This window comes from Schistocerca serialis, chromosome 9 (assembly GCF_023864345.2).
Source record: "Schistocerca serialis cubense isolate TAMUIC-IGC-003099 chromosome 9, iqSchSeri2.2, whole genome shotgun sequence".
Classification (NCBI taxonomy): domain Eukaryota; kingdom Metazoa; phylum Arthropoda; class Insecta; order Orthoptera; family Acrididae; genus Schistocerca; species Schistocerca serialis.
Genome location: NC_064646.1, coordinates 479,373,691 through 479,401,326, shown reverse-complemented (window position 1 = coordinate 479,401,326; position 27,636 = coordinate 479,373,691). Strand labels below are relative to the sequence as shown.

The window sequence follows — 27,636 nt, the reverse complement described above, 5'->3', positions numbered from 1 at the left end:
GTACGGGATCTGCCCGGATAACCGTGTGTATTAAACCGGCCGCTTCGTGGAGAGGAGGACGTGCCGGTGGTGGTAAGTTCCTATGGGACCAAACTGCTGAGGTCATCGGTCCCGAGGCTTACACACTACTTAATCTGACTTAAACTGACTTAATCTAAGTACAGCACACATACCCGTGCCCGAAGGAGGACTCGAATCTCCAATGGGAGGAGCCCTGCGAACCATGGCAAATCGCCTTAGACAGCGCGGCAAGTGCTCTGGCCCCCCGATGGAATCTGCACGGGAGATTTACTGCAAGCGTCGGTGTATCGGTGTCGCTTTTAGGAGGTTTCTCACATTCCACTAGGTGAATTTCGGGTTGATGCCCACGTCGCGCCTGAGATAAACGCTATGCAAACATTTAGAAAACTATCTTACACTCCGACGCACAATTTACTCAAGACGCGTACGCATGTGGTATACTGATCCATGCTGGGATACAGATGACCTTCGATGTTCGGTCTCCCAACACATAATCAGCTGAGCTCAGCGGTTGTATGTTGTCAGCTCGGCAGCAGTCCCAAATCTGAGTCGGTGGAGGGGCGCGGGGGGGGGGGGGGGGGCGGTGGGCATGCGGGGCAGGGGGGGGGGGGGGAACCGCGGTTTCTCTAAGAAAAAAACCTTGTTTCACAAAGCGTCTATCACCCATCGCACTTGTTGTATCGATTATTCGTATGATTTTGGCATGCATCCCAGTCGATTTTTGAACACATTCTAAATTGATTTCTGAACGAATCATAAGTTGATTTTTGGATGCCTGCATAGTGTACGCGATGTCTCTGCAAGGGGGAGCTCTGTCGCATCTAGAAATAAAAGACTTTGGGTGAGCGAATGATCAGCGCTGTTATGATTATTAGTGGAATTCGTAGATTCAGATTACCAGGGCAGAAATAAATGACTAACAGGAATAATATGTAAAAAAGAGTACATGTTATCTTCTTGGTATATCCAACAAAATGATATTTTGACAGAAAATTTTTGCCAGATCGCTAACTACCAGTTGTAAAGCCTCCGGTTAGTAGCTGCTTTAAGTTCAGGTGTAGAAACAGCGCAAAAAACGCGTCTTACGAACATGTAATGACTCGTAATCGGAAAATAAATACGAGATAAGTGAACCTGCGCAGTTAACTGGAAAATAAGTTTTGACAGTGGCGAGAAGATATTTTTTTTTTTTTTTTTTTTTTTTTTTTATGGATGAGGAATGCGAAGAAACTGGGACATCACATAAATTATATGGAAGAATATGATGGGTCCGAATTTATATAAAAATTTCGTACTACTACTACTTTTCGACTTCATACTTGAGAAACTGGAGCATATGAATGAAATGTGAAACTATTTTCTAACATAAAACTTTTTGCTTGTAGTAAGCGTAATATTGGTATTTTGTGAATTGCGTTCTGTACATAAATGAGGTACATAAAAATTACCATTTTTCTCAAAACAGTCTAGCTTATTTGGCAAGTGTTACAATTCCTACAAAAGCCTATTTCGTTTTATTTAACATACAGTGACAAAATAGAGGTTATCAAATCGAGAAACCACAGCAGTCTTGGCTACTATTCGTATCAACAACTTTTTTAGTATTAGATAACGAGATTTTGATTTTTCGTGTAGCAAAATGTTTGACGAACTTTGAGGTAATAGGTTGTTTCTCAAAAAGGAAAGCACGCTGTGTGAAGCTGTAGCGAGATTAGAGAGGAAAAAAAATGCTGGGACCTAAGGATTGAAGAAATGTGTACTATCTTGCTTGTCTCTTATATTTACCGGTGTTACGTTTCCTGTATTTAAGTTCATGTCACACAAAAGAGGAAGTTATTAACTAACAGGCAATAAAGAGTGCAAATTTTCTGAAGAGTTGTTATTCTCCCTTTCACAAATAATCCCACACAGAATTAATTGCTAGTTTTTTTTCAAGGGGGGCAGCAGGAGAGGCACTGCAGGTCAATTTAATTTCCACTGTCCTGAATATAGGTTTGATGGCTTCCATTACAAAATATACACGTTTGAATTCCGCAGAGCAAAATACACTGACATGCAATAGAAGAATGTAATGTGCACAGGCGTGACTCTACCCTTTGGTACACTTGAGACAAAATAACACGTCTTACAGTATATATATACAGGGCGGTCCATTGATCGTGACAGGGCCAAATATCTCACGAAATAAGCGTCAAACGAAAAAAAATACAAAGACGAAACTTATCTAGCTTGTAGGGGGAAACCAGATGGCACTATGGTTGGCCCGCTAGATGGCGCTGCCATAGGTAAAACTGATATCAACTGCTTTTTTAAAAAAGATAGGAACCCCCAGTTTTTATTACATATTCGTGTAGTACTTAAAGAAATATGAATGTTTTAGTTGGACCACTTTTTTCGCTTTGTGATAGATGGCGCTCTAATAGTCACAAACATATGGCTCACAATTTTAGACGAACAGTTGGTAACAGGTAAGTTTTTTAAATTAAAATACAGAACGTAGGTACGTTTGAACATTTTATTTCGGTTCTTCCAATGTGATACATGTACCTTTCTGAACTTATCATTTTCGAGAACGCATGCTGTTACAGCGTGATTACCTGTAAATACCACATTAATGCAATAAATGCTCAAAATGTTGTCCGTCAACCTCAATACGTTTGGCAATACGAGTAACGACATTCCTCTCAACAGCGAGTAGTTCGCCTTCCGTAATGTTCGCACATGCGTTGACAATGCGCTGACGCATGTTGTCAGGCGTTGTCGGTCGATCACGATGGCAAATATACTTCAACTTTCCTCACAGAAAGAAATCCGGAGACGTCAGATCCGGTGAACGTGCGGGCCATGGTATGGTGCTTCGACGACCAATCCACCTGTCATGAAATACGCTATTCAATACCGCTTCAACCGCACGCGAGCTATGTGCCGGACATCCATCAAGTTGGAAGTACATCGGCATTCTGTCATGCAGTGAAACATCTTGTAGTAAAATCGATAGAACATTACGTACGAAATCAGCATACATTGCACCATTTAGACTGCCATCGATAAAATGGGGGCCAATTGTGCTTTCTCCCATAATGCCGCACCATACATTAACCCGCCAAGGTCGCTGATGTTCCACTTGTCGCAGCCATCGTGGATTTTCCGTTGCCCAATACTGCATATTATGCCGGTTTACGTCAACGCTGTTTATGAATGACGCTTCGTCGCTAAATAGAACGCGTGCAAAAAATCCGTCATCGTCCAGTAATTTCTCTTGTGCCCAGAGGCAGATCTGTACACGACTTTCAAAGTCGTCTCGATGCAATTTCTGGAGCATAGAAATATGGTACGTGTGCAATTGATGTTGATGTAGTATTCTCAACACCGACGTTTTTGAGATTCCCGATTCTTGAGCAATTTGTGTGCGAATTAGCCGCGACAGCAGCTAAAACACCTACTTGGGCATCATGATTTGTTGCAGGTCGTGGTTGACGTTTCAGATGTGGCTGAACACTTCCTGTTTCCTTAAATAACGTAACTACCCGGCGAACGTTCGGGACACTTGGGTGATGTCGTCCAATTGGTAAACGGTCCATTCTAACACGGGTAATGTATCACTAAGCAAATACCTTCCGCACTGGCGGAATGTTACGTGATACCAAGTACTTTGTGACTATTACAGCGCCATCTATCACAAAGCGAAAGAACTGGTTCAAATAAAACATTGATATTTCTTTACGTACTACACGAATATGTAATAAAAATGGAGATTACCATTTAAAAAAACGAAGTTGATATCCGTTTGACCTACGGCAGCGCCATCTAGCGGGCCAACAATAGTGCCATTTGGTCCCCCTCTTCAAGCTCGACGAGTTTCGTTCTTTGTTATTTTTTCGTTTGATACTTATTTCGTGAGATATTTGGCCCGGTCACTATCAATGGACCAACCTGTAATTCAAAAAGATGTGCGCTACAGAATGAACATATTTGTGAAAAATCTTTTTTTTTTTTAATTTTGGCATCCTATCTCAAACAGTCGAGGGGGATGGACGGGGAAGGAGAGGGGGGGGGGGGGGTGTCGCCAGTTAGGCTTTTGCCCCTGTTCGGAAATGTCGTAGATCCGTGGCCGCTCAGTAGTGTGTGGCGTGTGGCGTTTGGCGTGTGCAGGCACAAAGTGGTGCGGCGCGGGCAACGTGGCCCGCAGCCAGCAGGACTCGGGCGTGCTGGCGGCGACGGACGCGTGCTGCCGCCGCCACGACGGCTGCCCGGAGAACCTCGCCGTCGGCGAGGAGCGCTACGGACTCACCAACACCTGCAGCTTCACCAGGTAGCCGGCGAGCACGTACACTCCAACTTACTTCTTTCTCCTTCATTGTTACTTCGTCCCCCTCTCCTCGCATGGGGGTGGGCTGTCAGCGGATACAGTCTGCCGCTTGAAATGTCTCTGTTGGATTCCTTTCATGTTAGTTTTTTAAAACTGTTGTCATCTACTTCTAAATTTACTGTGGTGTTTCTGACTATCTGGGAGCAGACTGAGCAGTGGAAGGTGTTACTTTTACACATAATCAAGAACGATCTGTCACACTAATACACTTTAAAACACAGTTTATATGTAATTCATGTCACACAGTCTCATACGGAACCTACATCCGCTTTCTTTTATATGTTGTTGTTGTTGTTGTCTTCAGTCCTGAGACTGGTTTGATGTAGCTCTCCATGCTACTCTAACCTGTGCAAGCTTCTTCATCTCCCAGTACCTACTGCAACCTACATCCTTCTGGATCTGCTTAGTGTATTCATCTCTTGGTCTCCCTCTACGATTTTTACCCACCACGCTGCCCTACAATGCTAAATTTGTGACCCCTTGATGTCTCAGAACATGTCCTACCAACCGGTCCCTTCTTCTACTCAGGTTGTGCCACAAACTTCTCTTCTCGCCAATTCTATTCAATATCTCCTCATTACTTACGTCATCTACCCATCTAATCTTCAGCATTCTTCTGTAGCACCACATTTCAAAAGCTTCTGTTCTCTTCTTGTCCAAACTATTTATCGTCCATGTTTCACTTCCATACATGGCTACACTCCATACAAATACTTTCAGAAACGACTTCCTGACACTTAAATCTATACTCGATGTTAACAAATTTCTCTTCTTCAGAAACGCTTTCCTTGCCATTGCCAGTCTACATTTTATATCCTCTCTACTTCGACCATCATAAGTTATTTTGCTCCCCAAATAGCAAAACTCCTTTACTACTTTAAGTGTCTCATTTCCTAATCTAATTCCCTCAGCGTCACCCGACTTAATTCGGCTACATTCCATTATCCTCGTTTTGCTCTTGTTGATGTTCATCTTATATCCCCCTTTCAAGACACTGTCCATTCCCTTCAACTGCTCTTCCAAGTCCTTTGCTGTCTCTGACAGGATGACAATGTCATCGGCGAACCCTAACATTTTTATTTCTTCTCCATGGATTGTAATACCTACTCCGAATTTTTCTTTTGTTTCCTTTCCTGCTTGCTCGATATACAGATTGAATAACATCGGGGAGAGGCTAGACCCCTGTCTCACTCCCTTGCCAACCACTGCTTCCGTTTCGTGCCCCTCGACTCTTATAACTGCCATCTCGTTTCTGTACAAATTGTATATAGCCGTTTGCTCCCTGTATTTTACCCCAGCCATCTTTAGAATTTGAAAGAGGGTATTCCAGTCAACATTGTCAAAAGCTTTCTCTAAGTCTACAAATGCTAGAAACGTAGGTTTGCCTTTCCTTAATCTATTTTCTAAGCTAAGTTTATTTCTTTTATATACTGTATATCACAAGATACTGTCTACCCGCTTCCCTTCTGTGTGAAAGGATGAATGAGCAAATGTATTTCTAGTTGCATGCCTGATGGTAGCAGAGAACCCTGTCTGCTAGAGAACAGTAGGACCAACGTCGGAACAGGTAGCTACACTTTCTAAAAGCAAAGAGGTTTCTATTCTTAATATGGTCCTGTCTGTCCCTTGTCATGTTGGTATCTGTGAAGCACCCTCGGTAGGGACCCAGTTCAGTCTGTCCGCAGCGAGCGTCTGAAGTGGTAACATCTCCGGCTAAGCGCGTGTCTGCTAAGTCCGTAGGTCAATGGATTTCTTAAGTTCAGCCTAACTGAAAATTTAATCACCTTTATTTCAGGTTTAGCTCTAAAATATCTAATGTTATCTTAAATTGCAACGCAGTGTCATTCGAGTGTGAAGTTCAGAATATCTGCCGGTAGTTGCTTTGTCACTACTTTGTGAGTAATGTGGAACCACGTGTTGATCAGTAACTAAGATCATCAATCTTAAATGCGAATCTGCGTGAGATTATAACGTCTCGTCTTGACAATATTTTTCAATATAGCAACTTTTCTTTATGTTCAAACCATGTGGGATGTACTTTGTGAGACCAGTACCACGTGATTATACAATTGTTTGACCCATAAGGTTAATAGTAAGACGATAGTAACCAGTTCAAGGTTTTTCTTTTGTAAATTGCGTTTCGATGTAATTTATTTTAATTATCGAAATTATTGTGGAGTTACACTCTTTATGTAAACCAAGTTGACCACGTGAAGCATGTGGTGTAAGCATCAAAGTAGCCCTCAGCTGTGCTTTTCGGGAAGATTTCACTGAGAGTTAGTATGAATTTAGTATACCAGTGTGTGGTAATTTCATGACGGACAGGATTCTTTGGGTGAAAATTGAATCGGTTGGTTGTGGTTAATTTCCTCTTGGATATGTTTCAACGTTCTTCGTGTGTTATTTTATGAATGCAGTGTTGTATGCAGTCTCCCAATCTTGGCTCCATATTTGATGTCTTCCGTAAGATTACAAACTCATATTTTCACAGTCCTAAATAAGGCACCAGCTTAGTTGTGACTCAAGTTTAATATGCTGAAATTTCAATGATAGATGTTAAAATAAATTTCCAAATACAAACTAATTTATTTCTTTTTATTTAAATTGTCTTTTTATATATATATATCACCGGTTATCGTAAGATGACTACTAAAACATTATAATTAATGTTAGTCTGGTTGGGAATTTGGTACGCTAGACTAGATACCTGGTGAAACAATTGCTCAGTAATGCAAGGTTAACTTCCCCAGATAGTTCACAGCTTTTAACGCGCTTTTATTGTCTTGAAAATCAGCACCGCTTTCCGAACAAATTAATGCATCATCATTATACGCTCTTCTGCCAAACGAGAGTAATAAGTTAAAAAAAACATAGTATGAAAACTGGACACAGGAGCTGACTGAAATGGTTGTTTTGCACAATAAAGAGACAGATCGTCAGCTGCGTAAGTTAAAATATGAAAAGCTCGATTTGTTGACTAATTAAAACACAGACACAAATGAATGAAAAGAGAGTATTGCACACGAATACATAAAAACAGATAGACATGCAATATACCTCGTGTGGGAGGGAGAAAGAGATGAATTTTATTTAAATTCTATAAATGAAATTGAAGGAGTGCTGTTCAACAAAAAAATGTTCAAATTGTAAGTAGGCTGTTTAGGTTTCTATGTTGGTAACTTCATGTAGCGCTCTGTATGAAAATCACTGGCTGTGCTGTGTGCAGTCTGTGGCTGGTTTGCATTGTTGGAATATTTGCTATTGTAGTGTTGGGCAGTTGGATGTGAACAGCGCTTAGCGTTGCGCAGTTGGAGGTGAGCCGCCAGCAGTGGCGGATGTGGGGTCAGAGATGGTAGAATTTTGAGAGCGGACGATCTGGACGTGTGTCCATCAGAAAGAGTAAATTTGTTATACTGTATATCATGATGACTTTTGAACATTATTAAGGTAAATACATTGTTTGTTCTCTATCAAAATCTTTCATTTGCTAACTATGCCTATTAGTAGTTAGTGCCTTCAGTAGTTAGAATCTTTTATTTAGCTGGCAGTATTGGCGCTCGCTATAGTGCAGTAGTTCGAGTAACGAAGATTTTTGTCAAGTAAGTGATTTATGAAAGGTATAGGTTGTTGTTAGTCAGGGCCATTCTTTTGTAGGGATTATTGAAAGTCACATTGCGTTGCGCTAAAAATATTGTGTGTCAGTTTAGTATTGATCAGAATAAGTAAAGAGAGAAATGTCTGATTACGTTCAGCTCTGCTCAGCTGTTTGAAAATCTAATAACATAAGAGGTTTATCAGCACAGTACTTCAATAATTTTTCTAAGGGGAGGTTTCAAAATGTGTGTGAAATCTTATGGGGCTTAGCTGCTAAGGTCATCCAGTCCCTAAGCTTGCACACTACTTAACCTAAATTGTCCTAAGGACAAACACACACGCCCATGCCCGAGGGAGGACTCGAACCTCCACTGGGACCAGCCGCACAGTTCATGACTGCAGCGCCTTAGAGCTGTTCAACATATAAGTGGTTTATTCAGTGAACTGCATTAAACTGCATATGCAATAATTATTGAAATTTTATCAAATTCATTTAACAGTCACTCACAAATTATTCAAATAATGATAAACAAAAATAAAAGAAAAATTTGGGTCGCCAGATACTGTAGAAAGTATATATATAAAAAATAGAATTGAATTGGCACCAAGAGCTCACAACAAGGAATTATATAAGGTGCCTGCCCTGGTATTTGCCTTTTAACATGAGCATTGTATGACTTCATTCTAATTTAACGTATAAATAAATTACACGAGACGGGTTGACCTGGTGTAATAAATGAGGAAGGAATAAAGAAAAACAGCTGAACATATGACTCACTTAATTGGCAAACGGTGAATACTGTGTCTTGCGTCTTTATGAGCATCTAACACATTGCAAAGAAATTGAAGAAAGCGAAAGAAGAATGTGCAGCTAGGAAAGCGGGCGTTTTCTGTATTACCATGTTCATAGCGTGGTCGGCGTGGCGATGGAGTCGGCTGATTGCGTGCGGCTGCATCAAGACTCTGCCGGCGACGTAGCTGATAGCGTCTAACATGCCCTACGCTGAAAACAGTGACCGAAACCTGCTACTCGAAGTTATCAACACTGGACGATGGTATGCGTCCATCTGCAAGTGCAAATCTACGTGAAACTGCATTAAACAAATCTCAAAACTGTTCCAACAGTACTGGCGTCATCGGAAATGTAGTAAATCAAAATGTGATCCTGAGTTAAGCTCTTGATATCGCGCACAGTGAGTGAAGCTCGCCTACTTGGATCTAACAAACCTTGCTCTCTACGCTGTTTGCGACAAATGCAACGTGCATTGTCTCATGACAAGCGGTAAAAGAATCCTTGCGACTTATCGGAAGCAGTCAAGAGTGAGCAATATTCGGAATGCCCAATACTAGTGCGCTCCTCGCACCTGGAGAGAGAGAGAGCCGCTCCCCTCCAGCGTCTTGTCTCCGCCCTTCCGCAAATTACGTAGATCGTACTATTTTTCGAAGCGAACATTACATTCTTGCCAATGAAGAGGTCCCTTTAAAAATTTCCTCCCTCCTTGCCGTCGCATTCTGCGAGGAAAAGAGAGCGATTGTGTGAGACAGAGTATACAAATAAACCAAGACTTCTCCCTTTGAGTATTGCCGCCACGTTCCCAGGTGTTCTGCTCGAGGGAAACGGCCAAAATTTCCTCGGCCACTTGAGATGCTTGCACACGCAAGTCGTGCTGTTGCTATTCAACTCGCCGCTCTCTCCGTGTTACCTAGAATCGTAACAAAACTGTTTTTCGTTCTAAGTTTGTAGTTTCCGCTGCCTCGGGCACACGTGCGAATGTCCACGGCTTCCCTTCTCAGTGTGTTGATATATGCAGCGTCTTCCCCTGTCGCTAATCGTCTGGGGGCCTGCCTTCTGTGAAGCGTGCCAACATAGGCGCGTGACCGCCGCTCGCCCGTGGACGCACTACCTGTGTCCACCTGGTCGCCGGGCTTCCCATCTAGGAACGCATCAGAAGAATTCCTTCCACGCACAAAGTGTACCAAGTTTGCAAAGAGAAGAATGATAGCCCTTTACCGATGCTTAATGACACAGTAATTCACCTCCATCACACTTCATATATTGCAATAAACTAATTACTGATTTTAAAAGCAATTATCTCCTTTAATTATGAACATGAAAAGCTTTGACGCTTTTCAGGTAGCATTAGGTGAAACGTAAAAGACCGATGGGCTAAAAAAAAAATGGAAATACCGTGTGGCTAGGGCCTCCCGTCGGGTAGACCGTTCGCCTGGAGCAAGTCTTTCGAGTTGACGCCACTTCGGCCACTTGCATGTCGATGGTGATGAAATGATGATGAAAGACACACTACACCCAGTCATCACGAGGCAGAGAAAATCCCTGGCCCCGCCGGGAATCGAACCCGGTAACTCGTGCGCGGGAAGCGAGAACGCTATCGCAAGACTACGAGCTGAGGACACCGATGGGCTGACTAATGTTGATGATGTTTGGTTTGTGGGGGGCTCAATTGCGTCGACTTCAGCACCTGTACACAATCCCAATTTTTCGCGATCCAATCGATGTATGATGATGAAATGATGAGGACAACACCAACATCCAGTCCCCAAGCAGAGAAACTTCCCAACCAGGCCGGGAATTGAACCTGGGACCCCGTGATCTAGAGGCAGCAACGCTAGCCACTAGACCACGAGCTGTATACGTGGGCTGACTGACTAAAATAGATACATACATGAATGAAGTTGATGAACGAATGTAGACTGCCTTGGACAGGGGTAACTCGGGAATGTAGCATTAAAGGGTAATGCGTAGGAGGGTGTTTGTCGGGATGGATGTCTGGAAGATGGACTGGGGAAGAATGGTGAGGGATGCGACTCCGAACTGAGATGTAGGAAATGAGAGGAGTGGAAGGGAAGCGAGTGTGACAGGGATCTCCTAGATCTGGCAGGACTGATATATGCCAGGATGAATCACGATCTCCGGTCGCAGGTTCGAATCCTGCCTCGGGCATGGATGTGTGTGATGTCCTTAGGTTAGTTAGGTTTAAGTAGTTCTAAGTTCTAGGGGACTGATGACCACAGCAGTTGAGTCCCATAGTGCTCAGAGCCATTTGAACCATTTTTTTTTAATCACGATCGGATAAGTGAACGCGATCAAAGTTTCGTTCGGAGAGGACTTGGATGGTGTGGATGTGTAGTGTTGGGGGTGCCGGGTGACTTTGGTGGTATCGCGGCACAATGATTTGTGAGCAGAGGGGGGGGGGGGGCTAAAGGGCGGGTAGAGTTTCGAGTTTACAGGTGAGGTGACGTAGGTTATACCGTTGTGTTCGAGATGGAAGAGCAGAGTGAGGAATTTTATAAGTTGGTGGAGAATGCTCGAGTAGGAGGGTAAGCGGTTCCGAAAGGCTTGGAGGAGCATGTGACCTTCGAGGATCTGTATGGCGTGAAAAATGGGGGGGGGGGGGGGGGGAAGGAGTGAAAGTCCAGGCCACATTTTCATAGCAGATGATTGGTCAGATCAGCGATTTATAGATGTAGATGGTTATGGAAAGAGTGCAATCCCCATGTTCGGCCGGTTATTGTTTTAGTAATTTTAGTCTGTTATGGGCTTTCTGCTGACTAGATGGCTCGAGGTATTTTAGCGTGTGAGTTAACTGGATAAGACGGTCGTAAATGGAAAGTTAAAATTTGTGGAGGCGAAAGCTGCGTGTGATGTGGCGTCAGATTTATGGCTGTCTAACCATGTGGTCGCCGTTTTAAGGAACTATACCCTAAGAAAATCAGGAACTGTTTGTTATTAATGTCCCATTACCGGTTTAGAGCGAATGTGTCTCTTTATTGCGAATGGTAACTTTTAGAAAAAGACTGCGATGAGATTACAAAGATTACGAGGGTTGGAACTTTAATAGTGGCAACTATTTATTTACAGCTCGTACAAAATAGATAGGTGTTTCAAAGTTTGTTTTTTTTACCTTCAAAGTAGTCAGCGGCATTGTTTATAACCCGTTGACAGCGATGTGGAAGTCGTAGGATACTCTTAGCAGTGCCAGTTGTGTTGATAGTTCGAGCGGCGCGGTCCATTGCCCGACGAATTTGTAGCAGTTCTGAACAGTTCCAAACGTTTTCAGTTGGGGAGACATTCGTGGCCAAGGTAGGGTTTGGCAAGCGTAAAGACAGGCAGTAGGAACTCTCGCAGTGTGCGTTCGGGCATTATCTTGCTGAAATGTAAGCGCAACAAACTGTGCGTAGAATATCGTCTACGTACGGCTGTCCTGTGCGAAATGAAATGACACCCCAGACCGTGACTGCCTACTGTCGGGCCGTACGGCAGGCGACAGTTAAGCTGGCATCCCATCGCCGTCCGGAAGCGTCTCCAGACACCTCCTTGACACGGGATCTCATTGACTGGGATACAGCTGTCTTCAGCTATGAATGGCGCTTCGAATCGATGCCTGTTGAGCAGAGAAGACGTGGCTGGAGACGCCCCAGAGAGCAGTGGGAAGCCAACCTCACTGTCCTCTGCCATACCGCCCGACAACCAACAGTGACATTCTGAGATGCCGTTTCTTTTCATACCGGGGATCCTTTGGTTGTTATCCGCGGCGACCTTACAGCACAGTGGTATGTCGACGATGTTCTAAGCCTCGTTTTCTTGCCTTTCATGGAAAGCCATCCTGTTCTTGCATTTCAGCAAGACAATGCGCGAGCGCACGCGCCGAGAGTTTCTGCTGCCTGTCTTCGTGCTCGCCAAACCCTACTTTAGCCAGCAAGGTTATCGCATGTCTCCCCAACTGAGAACGCTTGGAGGATTATGGGGAGCTCCCTCCAACCATCTCTCGGTTTTTTACGACTTAACGCGCGGTTAGACATAATTTGGCACGATATCCTACAGGAGCGTATCGGACAACTCTACCAGTGGATGCCAAGTCGAATAACCGGTTACATAAGGACCAGATGTGGACCAACGCGTTACTGGCATATTCAGTTTGTGAAGCAGTTTCTCTTGAATAAATCATCCGATTTTTCTGAAGTTGTAATAATTTGTTTGTCTGTAAATGTACATCAGGTCTACGTATCACCGTCCCATACGGGTAATTTCTTCGTGGAGCGTCGTTTTTTCTTCCTAGTGTGAGTAACGAGAAATTATAGCGATAATAGAATACTGTACGTGGTTCATTTATCTGTCGTACTTTAAATTTGCGAGACTAAAATTATGAAGTATAGATGGTATTCATTGTGCAACTGAAGTAAGGAATACAAGGGGCGTTTGAAAAGTCCGTGCAAAGTCCGAGAGATGGCACCACCGCCGCGTATCGAGGTCATGTTTAGTTAGTAGCATCTTTGGAAAAAACGCACACCAAGTTTCAGCCATATAGGTCTATGTCTTTGTGTTTGGCATTCGTGTGAATCAAGGAAGTCGAATGATTGTGAAAAAATGAACGAAAAGGAATTTCGTGTGGTGATTAAACATTACTTATGAAAGGCAAAACGCCTCCAGAGACTAAAGAGAAGCTTGATAAAAAGTTCGGTGACTCTGCACCTTCAATTAGAACAGTTTATAAGTGGTTTCAAAATTTTCGGAGTGGCCATATGGGTACAAGTGATGCTGAACGTTCTGGACACCCTGTGGAGGTTGCGACTCCATAAATCATTGATAAAATTCATGATATGGTGAAGGATGACAGAAGAGTTAAGGTGCGTGAGATTGCTAGTGCTGTGGGCATCTCGAATGAATTGGTACATAATATTTTGCATAAACATTTGTATATGAGAAAGCTATCCGCAAGATGGATTCCGCGATTGCTCACGCTAGACCAAAAACGGAATAGTGTGAAGTGTTGCAAGGATGATCCGCAGTACTTTAAGCGTCGTTTCGTCACTGTGGATGAAAGACGGATACATTACTATACTCCTGAGACCAAACAAGAATCTAAAAAATGGGTTACCAAGGGAGAATCTGCACCAAAAAAGGCGAAGACCATTCCTTCGGCCGGAGAGGTTACGGCGACTGTGTTTTGGGATTCGCAAGGGGTAATCCTCATGGACTATCAGGAAAAGGGTAAAACTATTACACTTGCATATTAGTCATCGTTATTGGACCGTTTGAAAACCGAGCTGCAAGAAAAACGCCGGCGATTGGATCGCAAAAGTGCTTTTGCATCACGACAATTCAACAGCACACAATTGTGGTCGCAAAATTAATGAAAATGGAATTCCAACTCGTTTCACATCCCCCCTGTTCTCCAGACTTGGCTTCCTAGGACTACTGTTTGTTCCCCAATTTGAAGAAATGGCTGGCGGGACAAACATTTTATTCAAACGAGGAGATGATTGCAGCAACTAATAGCTATTTTGCAGACTTGGACAATTCCTATTATTCGGAAGGGATCAAGAAATTAGAACAGCGTTGGACAAAGTGTATAAGTCTAAAAGGAGACTGTCGAAAAATAAAAAAAGTTTACCCCAAACACGTAAGTAGTTTTTATTTTTGCACGGACTTTTCAAACGCCTCTCGAACTTTGGGCAAGACAAATGAAAAAGATTTCCGGTGAGTAAGATGACGCCTGATTATAATTGCTTACAATCAACAAAAAACTTCAGTGAAGCTGCACCGTAGCCTACCGTGACTAAATCGAGAAAATTAACTGATAAGGCTTTTAACCTCTGATAAATTTAACTGCACTGAAGCAGAGAGGAAAGGCGAACTGTATTGGTTAATTGAAAACTGCATGGCCATAGAGACCGCTCACACTGGACTGCATCATTAGGTGAAGCAGCATCGGTCAACTTCGGCAACTTCCGTTAATCTTCGCGAAGTTTATTCGTCCTGGCTCAGACAAACCACAGCCACGTACAGAGGTTGGAGGGTCCCCGCTGCAGTCGTGCTCGACAAGGCTCTGCACGTGCCCACTGTGGTGTCACCGCCAGACACCTCACTTGCTAGGTGGCAGCCTTTAAATCGGCCGCGGTCCGGTAGTATACGTCGGACCCGCGTGTGGCCACTATCGGTGATTGCAGACCGAGCGCCGCCACACGGCAGGTCTAGTCTAGAGAGACTTCCTAACACTCGACCCAGTTGTACAGCCGACTTTGCTAGAGATGGTTCACTGTCTACATACGTTCTCACTTGCAGAGACGACAGTTTAGCATAGCCTTCAGCTACATCATTTGCTACGACTTAGCAATGCGCCATATTCAGTTACTATAATCTGAACAGATAATATTGTGAATCATGTACCGTTCATCATTAATGGATTAAAGTTAAGTATCAAACTAATTACGTCCGCTTTCTGTATTCTAATTCCTTGTTATGTTCCAGACCTCACGTCAGTATAGTCCTTCCCTCCTCACGCCAGCCTGCGTGAGCTAAAACGCGAGCATTTCGGCCTCCACTAGTAACACGGTGTTGGCTCTTCTGCCAACACAACACCTACAAAACAGGAAACACTGTAAGTACGTGGCGATCGAAACCAAACTAGTACAATTATCACGAAACGTATTCGCAGTTGCGAATATGAACTGCCAGCATCTGTATAACGGAATGACGACTGTGAAAATTTGTGCCCGTCTGGGCCTCGGATTTTTCACTTATCGCGGCATGCATGCATGTACAAATTAATATTGCATCCTAGTTCGGAATAACAGAGGCACTGCACGTTTATCCGTCGACACCGGACAAGCGACATCAAAGTAAAATGTCTCCGTTGTACGGGAATACACGTACGGTATGTGCGAGTACAGGTTGCAGACACTTGGTTCACGGCGAATGGAAGTATGGCTCTCGGCATCAGTCGCGCTCGGATAGCCAAATGGTGAGGCAACCGCTCGCGATAAGTGGGAAATCCCGGTTCGGCACAAATTTTCATTGTCATTCCATTATACAGCTGATGAGAATCCAGAGAATCCATAATCGGAACTGCAAATACAGTTCATGTATTTCATGGCGGCTGTAGTAGCCGCAGCGCCTGTCCCTTCGGACATGTGTGCATGTCCAAAGGAACATTACATCGTAATTCGGAATAACACAGGCACTGAAATATCGTAAATATCGTAATGAACTACGATTGGCTGGTGATTGGTCCCTCGCGCTCGGCACGCTGTGACGTCGATCACAACGTTATTTTAATTCGGGTAGAATACTTCTCCCAGTTGTTATCAGCAGATCTTCCTTTGTTGAGGGTTGTATCACTGTTGTTACATCAGCAACTATTGGGTATTTACGGACGGAAGTGACATTCGCATAATGTATGATGTATGACAGTACATGGAGTGAAGTACTGAAGCAGTAACGGAGAAAAATGCGCAATGAGACGATCAGAAATGACACTTTTAGTCAAAGACAATAATTACACTCAAGTCACCGCGACTTCTCATGCTCCCCAGGACGTTACGAAAGGCGAGGTAGGTTTCTTAACAGGCTGTCTGATCGCCACGGACGGCACCGCATGCTCTGCAACGTGTTATCATACTGGACATTAGGCTATGCGCAAATTGAGAGGCGTATAGCACGTGTGACGTGACACAACACTACAGCGCGACACGCACGTGCCGCACGAGTCGCGCGGGTGCAGCGCATATTGCGACGCGTACACCATACTTCGCACGCGCCGACTGGCGACGCTCTGCGCTGACAGAACCGAAGCGCGGGCAACCTGTTATCTTCCTCAAACGATTTTACAGAAACTATTCACTGAAAATATTTTATTTTTGCCTTACTTGTAGCGTTATATGTCAGCTTCGTGGCTACAGAAATGAAGAAAATGGTCGGTATTATTACGAAAGTAGGAATATCCTAAAAGAGTCTTATGATTAGATATATTTAATTTGTTGAAATGTACTGCTGACAAAGGCAGATCTACTTTCATGGCAATGTTTTTCGATCTCCAACTCACAAGGCACACATAGCTAGCTTGTGCATTCCTGTCGTGCGTATTATCCTCCGCTTCTGACGATACACTGACCATTGTGCTGTGCGACATATCAATCGTTTATTTTTCTCAATAACAACTATTTTATTCGCGATCACACATTGTAAGTTTGGCAAGCCGTAGGTGAGTAATCAGTATGTGGCATGTGCCTATCATTCCGCCTGAAGGACGCTCGTCATTATTTTAATACAGCTCAGATCAAGAGGAGGAGTAAAATCGTTTGGTAAGTTTCCATTCCAGTCGCTAAGTGTTAAAAATACGATGGGTTACGGGAATTCCACGAAAATTCCAACAGACTTGGCAATCTATTTTTGTGTGAGTTGCTGACCTTTTCTGATTCGAAGAAGCATCACCGTTTGTGAGCAACGGCCACATTTCTCTTGGTGACTGGTTTAATTGTACTTGCTTTGTCACAGTGTAATTTGCCAAACTGACCTCACAGTAGCTATTGCGACAGAATCCCGAAACGGATTGCCTCATTAAACAGGTAATTGGCAATCACAGAGCTCAATAGCTTACGAATTACCTCATAGTGTCGGTTTGCAGCAACATAAAAGAAGAAATTTCATGTTTATTTTCATACTAGAAAGCTCTTGTTTCGCTAGGTATCGATAACTCTTAAAAATTACAGTCACTGGAGTGAAATAAATAAAAAGGGAAATATAAATACTGATACATCACCATAGATGAGAAAGTTCCGTGTGTTTAGGAATCGTCAAAACACACTCCTCCTTCTGTGCTATCATTCGCCAAACTTTCGTTTCGATGCCTTGAGAGGTTTAGGAGATATGAGAGATGTTGTGAGTATTTCATTCTGGAGGACGTGAGATCGGAAGTGAGCGCGCTACATACGATCAATTTTCTCGAGATCGGAGGCAGATAAGAGACCTCCTCCCAAGTCTAAAAGAAAATTCAACATGTTAGCTTAATTTCATACGCAGCAACAAATGGTGTAATACGCACCAAACGCAAAATCATAGCGACCCCTAATTTTCGTTGCAAACTTTTTTGAGTTTTGCGTAGTATCTTACTAAACTGTGTACATCACTATAAGAACGGTCATTAGCGAGACGATGGGCATTTCGCCACGAAGCTGACATATAACGCTACAAGTAAGGCAAAAATAAAATATTTTCAGTGAATAGTTTCTGTAAAATCGTTTGAGGAAGATAACAGGTTGCCCGCGCTTCGGTTCTGTCAGCGCAGAGCGTCGCCAGTCGGCGCGTGTGAAGTAGGGTGTACGCCTCGCCATATGCGCTGCACCCGCGCGACTCGTGCGGCACCTGCGTGTCGCGCTGTAGTGTCGTGTCACGTCACACGTGCTATACGCCTCTCAATTTGCGCATAGCCTTAGGTTGTTAAGGAGTTCTTGTGGTGGGGCTGCGGACCTCCACAGGAGCTGGTGACAACTGCCAGATGATTCCCGAATGACATTTTCACTCTGCAGCGGAGTGTGCGCTGATATGAAACTTCCTGGCATATTAAAGCTGTGTGCCAGACCGAGACTCGAACTGGGGACCTTTGCCTTTCGAGGGCAAGTGCTATACCATCTGAGCTACCGAAGCACGTGGTAGAGCACTTTCCCGAGAAAGGCAAAGGTCCCGAGTTCGAGTCTCGGTCTGGCACACAGTTTTAATCTGCCAGGAAGTTCCAACCGCCAGATGGTTGCCGGCGCCTGTGGACGTGCTGCCCAACGCATCCTGCATGTGCTCTATGGGATGTAAGTCGGAGGAACGAGCGGGCCAGACCATTCGCCGAATATTCTATCGTTCCAAGAGCGCCTCAAGATACGCAGTCCGATTTGGTCGCGGAATGTTATCCATAAAAATGAAGACAGGGTCGAACGCACCCCTGAAAAGATCCACACGGTGAAGGAAAATAGTGTCACGATAACGTTGACCAGTAAATCTATCTCTACATCTACGTGGATACTCTGCAAATCGCATTTAAGTGCCTGCCAGAGAGGTAACCGAACCACCTTCACAATTCTCTATTATTCTAATCTCGTATAGCGCTCGGAAAGAACGAACACCTACACTCCTGGAAATTGAAATAAGAACACCGTGAATTCATTGTCCCAGGAAGGGGAAACTTTATTGACACATTCCTGGGGTCAGATACATCACATGATCACACTGACAGAACCACAGGCACATAGACACAGGCAACAGAGCATGCACAATGTCGGCACTGGTACAGTGTATATCCACCTTTCGCAGCAATGCAGGCTGCTATTCTCCATTGGAGACGATCGTAGAGATGCTGGATGTAGTCCTGTGGAACGGCTTGCCACGCCATTTCCACCTGGCGCCTCAGTTGGACCAGCGTTCGTGCTGGACGTGCAGACCGCGTGAGACGACGCTTCATCCAGTCCCAAACATGCTCAATGGGGGACAGATCCGGAGATCTTGCTGGCCAGGGTAGTTGACTTACACCTTCTAGAGCACGTTGGGTGGCACGGGATACATGCAGACGTGCATTGTCCTGTTGGAACAGCAAGTTCCCTTGCCGGTCTAGGAATGGTAGAACGATGGGTTCGATGACGGTTTGGATGTACCGTGCACTATTCAGTGTCCCCTCGACGATCACCAGTGGTGTACGGCCAGTGTAGGAGATCGCTCCCCACACCATGATGCCGGGTGTTGGCCCTGTGTGCCTCGGTCGTATGCAGTCCTGATTGTGGCGCTCACCTGCACGGCGCCAAACACGCATACGACCATCATTGGCACCAAGGCAGAAGCGACTCTCATCGCTGAAGACGACACGTCTCCATTCGTCCCTCCATTCACGCCTGTCGCGACACCACTGGAGGCGGGCTGCACGATGTTGGGGCGTGAGCGGAAGACGGCCTAACGGTGTGCGGGACCGTAGCCCAGCTTCATGGAGACGGTTGCGAATGGTCCTCGCCGATACCCCAGGAGCAACAGTGTCCCTAATTTGCTGGGAAGGGGCGGTGCGGTCTCCTACGGCACTGCGTAGGATCCTACGGTCTTGGCGTGCATCCGTGCATCGCTGCGGTCCGGTCCCAGGTCGACGGGCACGTGCACCTTCCGCCGACCACTGGCGACAACATCGATGTACTGTGGAGACCTCACGCCCCACGTGTTGAGCAATTCGGCGGTACGTCCACCCGGCCTCCCGCATGCCCACTATACGCCCTCGCTCAAAGTCCGTCAACTGCACATACGGTTCACGTCCACGCTGTCGCGGCATGCTACCAGTGTTAAAGACTGCGATGGAGCTCCGTATGCCACGGCAAACTGGCTGACACTGACGGCGGCGGTGCACAAATGCTGCGCAGCTAGCGCCATTCGACGGCCAAGACCGCGGTTCCTGGTGTGTCCGCTGTGTCGTGCGTGTGATCATTGCTTGTACAGCCCTCTCGCAGTGTCCGGAGCAAGTATGGTGGGTCTGACACACCGGTGTCAATGTGTTCTTTTTTCCATTTCCAGGAGTGTATATCTTTCGGCACGAGCTCTTTGCCTTATTTTATCATGGTGATCGTTTCTCCCCATATAGGTAGGTGTCAACAAAATATTTTTGCATTCGGAAGAGAAAGTTTGTGATTAGAATTTCTTGAGAAGATTCCTTCGCAACGGAAAACGCCTTCTTCAATGACGCCCACCCCAAATCCTGTATCTTTACAGTGAAACTCTCTCCCCTATTTCGCGATAATACAAAACGTGCTAACCTTCTTTGAACTTTTTAGATGTACTTCGTCATTCCTATCTGATAAGTATTTCTCACTGCGCAGCAGTATTCTAATAGAGGACGGACAAACGTAGTGTAGGCATTCTCCATAGTAGATCTGTTACATTTTCTAAGTGTCCGGCCAATAAAACGCAGTCTTTGGTTAGCATTCACCACAGTATTTTCTATCTATTCCTTCCAATTTAAGTTGTTCGTAGCTGCAATTCCTAGGTATTTATGGCCTTTAGATGTGGCTAATTTATCGTGTAACTGAAGTTTAACGTCATCTGCAAACAACCGAAGGCGGCTGCTCAGATTGTCTCCCAAACCGTTTCTATAGATAAGGAACAGCAAAGGGCCCTAACACTACCTTTGGGGAATGCCAGCATAACTGATATGATATTCCATAAGCACGCAATTTCACTACAAGCCACTTGTGTGGCACTGTGTCAAAAACCTTCCGGAAATCCAGAGATACGGAATCAATCTGAAATCCTTTGACGATAACACTCAACGCTTCGTGCGAATAAAGAGCTAGTTATGTTTCACAAGATCGATGTTTTCTAAATCCGTGTTGACTATGTGTCAATAGACCATTTTCTTCGAGGTAATTCATAATGTTCGAACACGATATATGTTCCAAAATCCTGCTGGATATCGACGTTAATAATATGGGCCTGTAATTTAACGGATTACTCCTACTACCTTACTTGAATATTGGTGTGGCCTGTGCAACATTCCAGTCTTTGTGTACGGATCCTTAACCGCGCGAACGGTTCTATAAGATTGTTAAGTATGGAGCTATTGCATCGGCATACACCGAAAGGAACCTAATTGGTATCCAGTCTGGACCAGAAGGCTTGCTTTTATTACGTGAATAGGTTGCTTCAGTACTTCGAGGATATTTACTTCTGCGTTAGTCATTTTGGGAGCTGTTCTTGATTCGAATTCTGGAATATTTACTTCGTCTTCTTTTGTGAAAGTATTTCGGAAGGCTGTGTTTAGTAACCCTGCTTTGGCAGCACTGTCTTCGATAGTATCTCCATTGCTATCGTGCAGAGAAGGCATTGATTGTGTCTTTCCTCTAACATACTTCACATACGACCAGAATATCTTTGGATTTCATGCCAGGTTTCGTTGTAGAAACTATTATAAGCATCTCGCATTGAAGTCCACGCTAAATTTCGAGCTTCTGTAAAACATCGCCAATCTTGTGGATTTTGCGTCCGTTTAAAATTGGAATGTTTGTTTCGTTGTTTCTGCAACAGAGTTCTGACCCGTTTAGTGTACTGAGCCGTGTGGCTCCATCAGTGATATTCCCGCCACGGTGTGGGTCATCTTTCCAGTGGTGTGCACAGAGCGAGCGGGGGCGCCACATACCGGGCGGATCGGGGAGCGAGGGGTAAGCTCTGGCAAGGAGCGAGTATTTTGCTTTGGGACGCCTAGCAGTAATGTCGTTTGGGTAGTCTGGCGGAGAGTACAGGCGCCGTGCGAGACAGCAGGAAGAGCACATCAAAAGTTGCTGTTTATTCGGGTGACGGTACCGTAGCAAATATCGCCGGCGTGGAAGCAGTCACGTTACTGGGAAGCCGTTAGTGTATTTCGCATCCTGCCTGTCTCCTGGCACCTGATCTGAGGCGGCTGGCTTTGGCGAACAGGCAAGAGGGCGGGGGCGTTGCTTGTGCTGTAAATTGTGGCCAGAATAGACTACTTGGTTCAGTGCTGTTGACTTCATTTTCTTGGCTTGCCGTTGCTACTCGTACTGAGTCTCTCCTCAAATGTGTAAATTTAAACTTGCTTAGTACCAAGGTTGTAGTGAGAGCTGTATGTGATGTGATGATTAACATTTACTAGGGCCTGGAATGCTGATATATTCTGTAGATTGCTACTGTCAATGTTAACCGCCATTGAAAACAGTTTGGCTTATCCTTGTCTAAGTGTGCCTGGTTATTGTATTTATATCACACAATGGAGTTAAGCTGGCCAATTGCTATAGATATACAAGGGTAAAATTTCCATGGATATATTTTGCTGCGAATTGTAATAACATTACTGTTACTTTTCTATCTGTAGTGATGGTGTCTGAGAGACATGTGTCTAACTCTAGATGAGTAGTTTAATAAATTCTTAAGAGTTACTGAGAGGCCAGTTGTTGTTGTGTATTTAAATAGTATGAAACTGATTCTGTTAATGAAAGTACATGATTTCCTTGAATGACAATATATGGATATGGCAATTAATTCTGAATTAACTACAAATTTAAGTGTGGCTATTTGCTGTAAGTCTTCTTGTGTTTTGTCTCGGAGGGTGGGGGGGGGGGGGGGGGGGGGGAGCAGTCTCGATATACTGTTAACCTGTGCACTAGTTACTTGCATTTGATTTCGTTTTATCGGGACTTGTGCTGTTTGTCTTGGTAGCGGGTGTGGGGTCCTGAGTTGCGCCCTGCTTGTGATGTTGTGTATTTTCCGCCCCCTCTTCCTGCACGTGCGGGCTGGCCATGTATTTAGTTCGCTCACAGCTTAATGTATAATTGGCCTTACACACGTAAGATAGTAGATGTGTACTGCTTAGCTGATGTTCATTAATAGGTTGGTTAAATCTACAGATGATGTGCTGTAGTGAATTATTGTGTTTCTAGTTACTTAAGGCAGATGTCAGTCTGTTGTAGATACCCTCTAGTTCTGGGATTTTTCGTGCCTGTTCATAACTGTTGCTGCTCCCATTTGTTGAATTCCATGAGGTTGCTTGGTCACATGAAATTTTATATCCTACATTGTCATTTAAGTAACGTGGTTGTGTGCCATGGTATCTGATTTGTAGTTGCCTGTACTCTGAATTACTTTTGCTAATACCAATCACTACAATAAAGAAAGACTACATTTCCTCATTAAATTTTGGTAAATTGTTCTTCAGGTTGATCATAGTTTTTGAGTAAATAATTTTTAATTTATTTGACTAAATATGTAATAGGCCATAAGTGCCATGTTTATGAATGTTTAAATTTTGAAGTAACTCGCTCTCACCTAAATGGTAATTTTAAAAATTTCATTGTTATTTCTCTTGTTTAAATGTGCCAAATAAATGTTCAGTGCAACTGATGTGTCACTAGGTCCAGACCTACCACCCCACAGCCTGTTGTGCTGAACTTGTGTCGTTGTGTAAAAGTTGAATTCCATGCTGTGCTGACACATCATGTACCAAGGAAAATCAGCTCTGCCATTTGAAACTTCCTGTCAGATTAAAACTGTGTGCCAGAGCGAGACTCCAACTCAGGAGGACCTATGCCTTTTGCGGGCAGGTGCTATCCAAGCACGAGTCTCGCCCTGTCCTTACAGATTTACATCTGTCAGTACCTCGTCTCCTACCTTCCAAACTTTACAGAAGCTCTCCTGCGAACCTTGCAGAACTAGCACTCCTGAAAGGAAGGATACTGTGGAGACATGGCTTAGCCACAGCCTGGGGGATGTTTCCAGAATCTCAATCTGCCCACGAAAGGCAAAGGTCCCGAGTTCAAGTCTTGGTCTGGCACACAGTTTTAATCTGCCAGGAAGTTTCAAATCGTCTCATTCTAGCTCTGCCATTTGTTAATTTATTTGGTACAAATCTCTCAATTGCTGCCAATATTGTTTCTTTGAGTTCATCACATCTGGTTTACACTTCCATTGTTAACCTGCACGGAGTCGAGATCGTCTCTCAGGAAGGTATCAGGTAGATGTTCCTTCCTCTCACCATACGAGTCTCTCACGCAACCAGGAACACTACCAATCATGTTTTGGTGGTCCTGGTGTTGTGGTGTGGGGAAGGAGAATATTGCATGTGTGTACTGCCTCCAAATGGTTGAACATGGTGCCCTGACCGGTCAGCGTCATTGTGACACTGTAGGCTACTCCTTTCCCATGTGCATCTTATCAAAGGTTCATTCGGCCCTGACTTCATTATTGTGGATGACACTGTATGACCGTATCGAACAGCACAGGTGGAGGAGCTTTTGGAACAAAAGGGTATTCTGCGAAGGAACTGGTGTACCCATTCCTGCTACTTAAATCCAATCGAACACAAGTGGGATGCTATGGGGGGACACATTGCAGCATGACAACACACACAGTGGACCATCCCACTCACAGAGGACCATCCATCAGTTGTCAACTGCGCTGGTGGAGTAATGGAACACATTACCACAGTAAATCCTTACTAACCTCATAACCACCGTGGGAGCACGCTGCACACTGTGCATTGCCGTGTATGAGGACTACAGGCACTATGTTCTCAAAAGCATACGGACACGTGGCTGAAACTGACTGTCAGTTCGTGGTGCCCTCCATCGATAATGCTGGAATTCAGTATAGTGTTGGCTCACCCTTAGCCTTGATGACAGCTTCCGCTCTCGCAGGCATACGTTCCATCAGGTGCTGAAATGTTTCTTGGAGAATGGCAGCCCATTCTTAACCGAAGGCTGCACTGAGGAGCGGTATCGATGTTGGTCGGTGAAGCCTGGCATGCAGTCGGCGTCCCAAAACATGCCAAAGGTGTTCTGTAGGATTCAGGTCAGGACTCTGCGCTGGCCAGTCCATTACAGTGATGTTATTGTCGTGTAACCACTCCGCCACAGGCGTGCATTATGAACAGGTGCTCGATCGTGTTGAAAGAAGCAATTGTTCAACAACAGTGGGAAGTAAGAAGGTGCTTAAAACATCAATGTAGGCCTGTGCTGTGATAGTGCTACGCAAAAGAACAAGGGGTGCAAGCCACTATAATGTAAAACACAACCACACCTTAACACCACCACCTCCGAATTTACCTGTTGGCACTACACACGCTGGCAGATGACGTTCACTGGGCATTCGCCATACCCATACCATGTCATCGGGTCGCCACACTATGTATCATGATTCGTCACTCCACACAAAGTTTTTCCACTGTTCAATCGTCCAATGTTTACGCTCCTTAGAGGAAGCGAGGCGTCGTTTGGCATTCACCGGCGTGATGTGGGGCTTACGACCATGAAATCCAAGTTTTCTCACCTCCCGCCTAACTGTCATAGTACTTGAAGTGGATCCTGATGCAGTTTGTAATGGTCTGGATAGATGTCTACCTATTACACACCATCCTCTTGAACTGTCGGCGGTCGCTGTCAGTCAACAGACGACGTCAGCATGTACGCTTCTGTGCTGTACGTGTCCCTTCACATTTCCACTTCACCATCACATCGGAAACAAGGGACCTAGGGATTTTTAGGAGTATGGAAATCTCGCGTACAGACGTATGATACAAGTGATACCCAATCACTTGACGACGTTCGAAGCCCGTGAGTTCCGCGGAACTGCCCGTTCTGCTGTCTTACAATGTCTGATGACTACTGACGTCACTGATATGAAGTGCCTGTCAGTAGGTGGCAGTGCAGAGTACCTAATATGAAAAAGTATGTTTTATGGGTGTCTGGATACTTTTGACCACGAAGTGTACCATGTTTAAAAGCATGTCTCGCAACTGTAATGTTCAGTAGACCATCATACTTTGCGGGGAATTCATTGTGATTGTTGTCTCTGAACAGAAGTGCCATTTCTTTCCGTTTCAAAGCGTACTTCTTTCAGTTCCCTTGTGTACTATACTGTACCACTTTGACGTTTCTGTGTATGGTCCACGTTTCAGCAAGCTATGTCACTCGACAGTGGTACAGCATGGGAAATCTTTTAACGTTACCTTTTGCAGACCAGTGGTGTGCTCATTGACTGGCGCGACGTCATTCCGATTAACAGTGCCACCTGACGAGTAGCCTACGCCACGTGCGCCTGCCAGTGTGCGATTCGAGTGGCGTCGGTATTGCCGGCGCCCTGTGGGGCTGTGTTCGATTATGGACCTAGATTATGGGGCCAAGCTGGTTATCGTCCATCTCGTCTCTTTCTACTGGTATCTTACTTGGTATTTCCGCCACTAATTCGGACCCTAAATTGGCTCAAAAATGTGCAATATTTTTTCATTTCATTTATTGCATATTTAGACATGCTGCCTAGTTTTTAGAGACAGATCGTACATTGTACAATTTCTTCATGTGATAACATGAACTGTTCTTTATTCGAAGCAAATATTGTTTTCTCCAGTACAAAGTCGAAGTAATATGAGGGTTGCCCAGAAATGCACCGCATTTTTTCTTCAACAATTCTGTATTGAACGTAATGGGAATTACACACACGAAAGAATGGTGTTATATCTAGACACGCTATTTTTGCACGTAATCTCCATCTTGTTCTACTGCCTTGGCCATGGTCGCGGAGCCAGTGCTTCACTTTGCTGATTGGCAGATGCAGCGCCAACTCCCGAGTCTTAATGCGTCTGTCTTCGCGAATGACGACATCAGCTCGTTGCAGCATGTCAAGTGTGACAGCCGTGGATGGTCTCTCCGACCGCTGCAAATCGTGGAACTCCACCGAACCGCCGTCTAATGACCTGACCCTCCGTGCCCAGTGATTAACTGTACTTCTGTCGACAGCAGACACTCCATAGATTTTGCACAAGCGGTTGTGAAAATTCACGGCAGTTTCTTTCCCTGCAGTGGGAAATTCAATGACGGCACGTTGCTTGTAACGTACTTCACCTACAGATGCCATTTTAAAACTCGTACTTCACCTACAGACGCCATTTTAAAACTCTCACTCAGGAGACTTAATATAGTACATACCTAACGTTCCGCATTCGTGACAATATTTTCGGCTGAGAGAGAAAAAAAAAAAAAAAACTGCGATTCGTTACTTTATGGGCAACCCTTGTAATAATGAATTACAACAAAAAATTAAATTGATAACAACGGAGGATATTAAATAATAATGTTGCTGAACTGTTGAATCTGAAGGAACTTTAAAGGTGACAGGAAACGTTAGAAATGAGTTGCAGGTTCCCGCCACCAAAAATTCTGACGGTGGTAGGGGATACCTCGGAAAGATTCGAGCCGTGTTACCTCCGGTGTTTCTTGTTGTCACTACGCTATGTGCCCATATCTACTGTACAAGTTTTACACGACTCCAGATAAAATAATCTGTTATGGATTATGTACCAGGTAATTTGATCGATGAAGCTGGCCATCCGGAG

At 44.5% G+C, this 27,636-nt stretch overlaps 1 protein-coding gene across 2 annotated transcripts in view; it reads left to right on the top strand.

Moving 5' to 3' along the window:
• Window positions 1–27,636, top strand: part of LOC126418925 (uncharacterized) — a 119,795-nt gene that overhangs the window by 68,938 nt on the left and 23,221 nt on the right. For both annotated transcript variants that reach the window (XM_050085952.1, XM_050085951.1), the window contains exon 5: window positions 4,174–4,333. In XM_050085952.1, coding sequence (XP_049941909.1) covers window positions 4,174–4,333 — 160 coding nt within the window. The remainder of the gene's footprint in view (window positions 1–4,173; window positions 4,334–27,636) is intronic.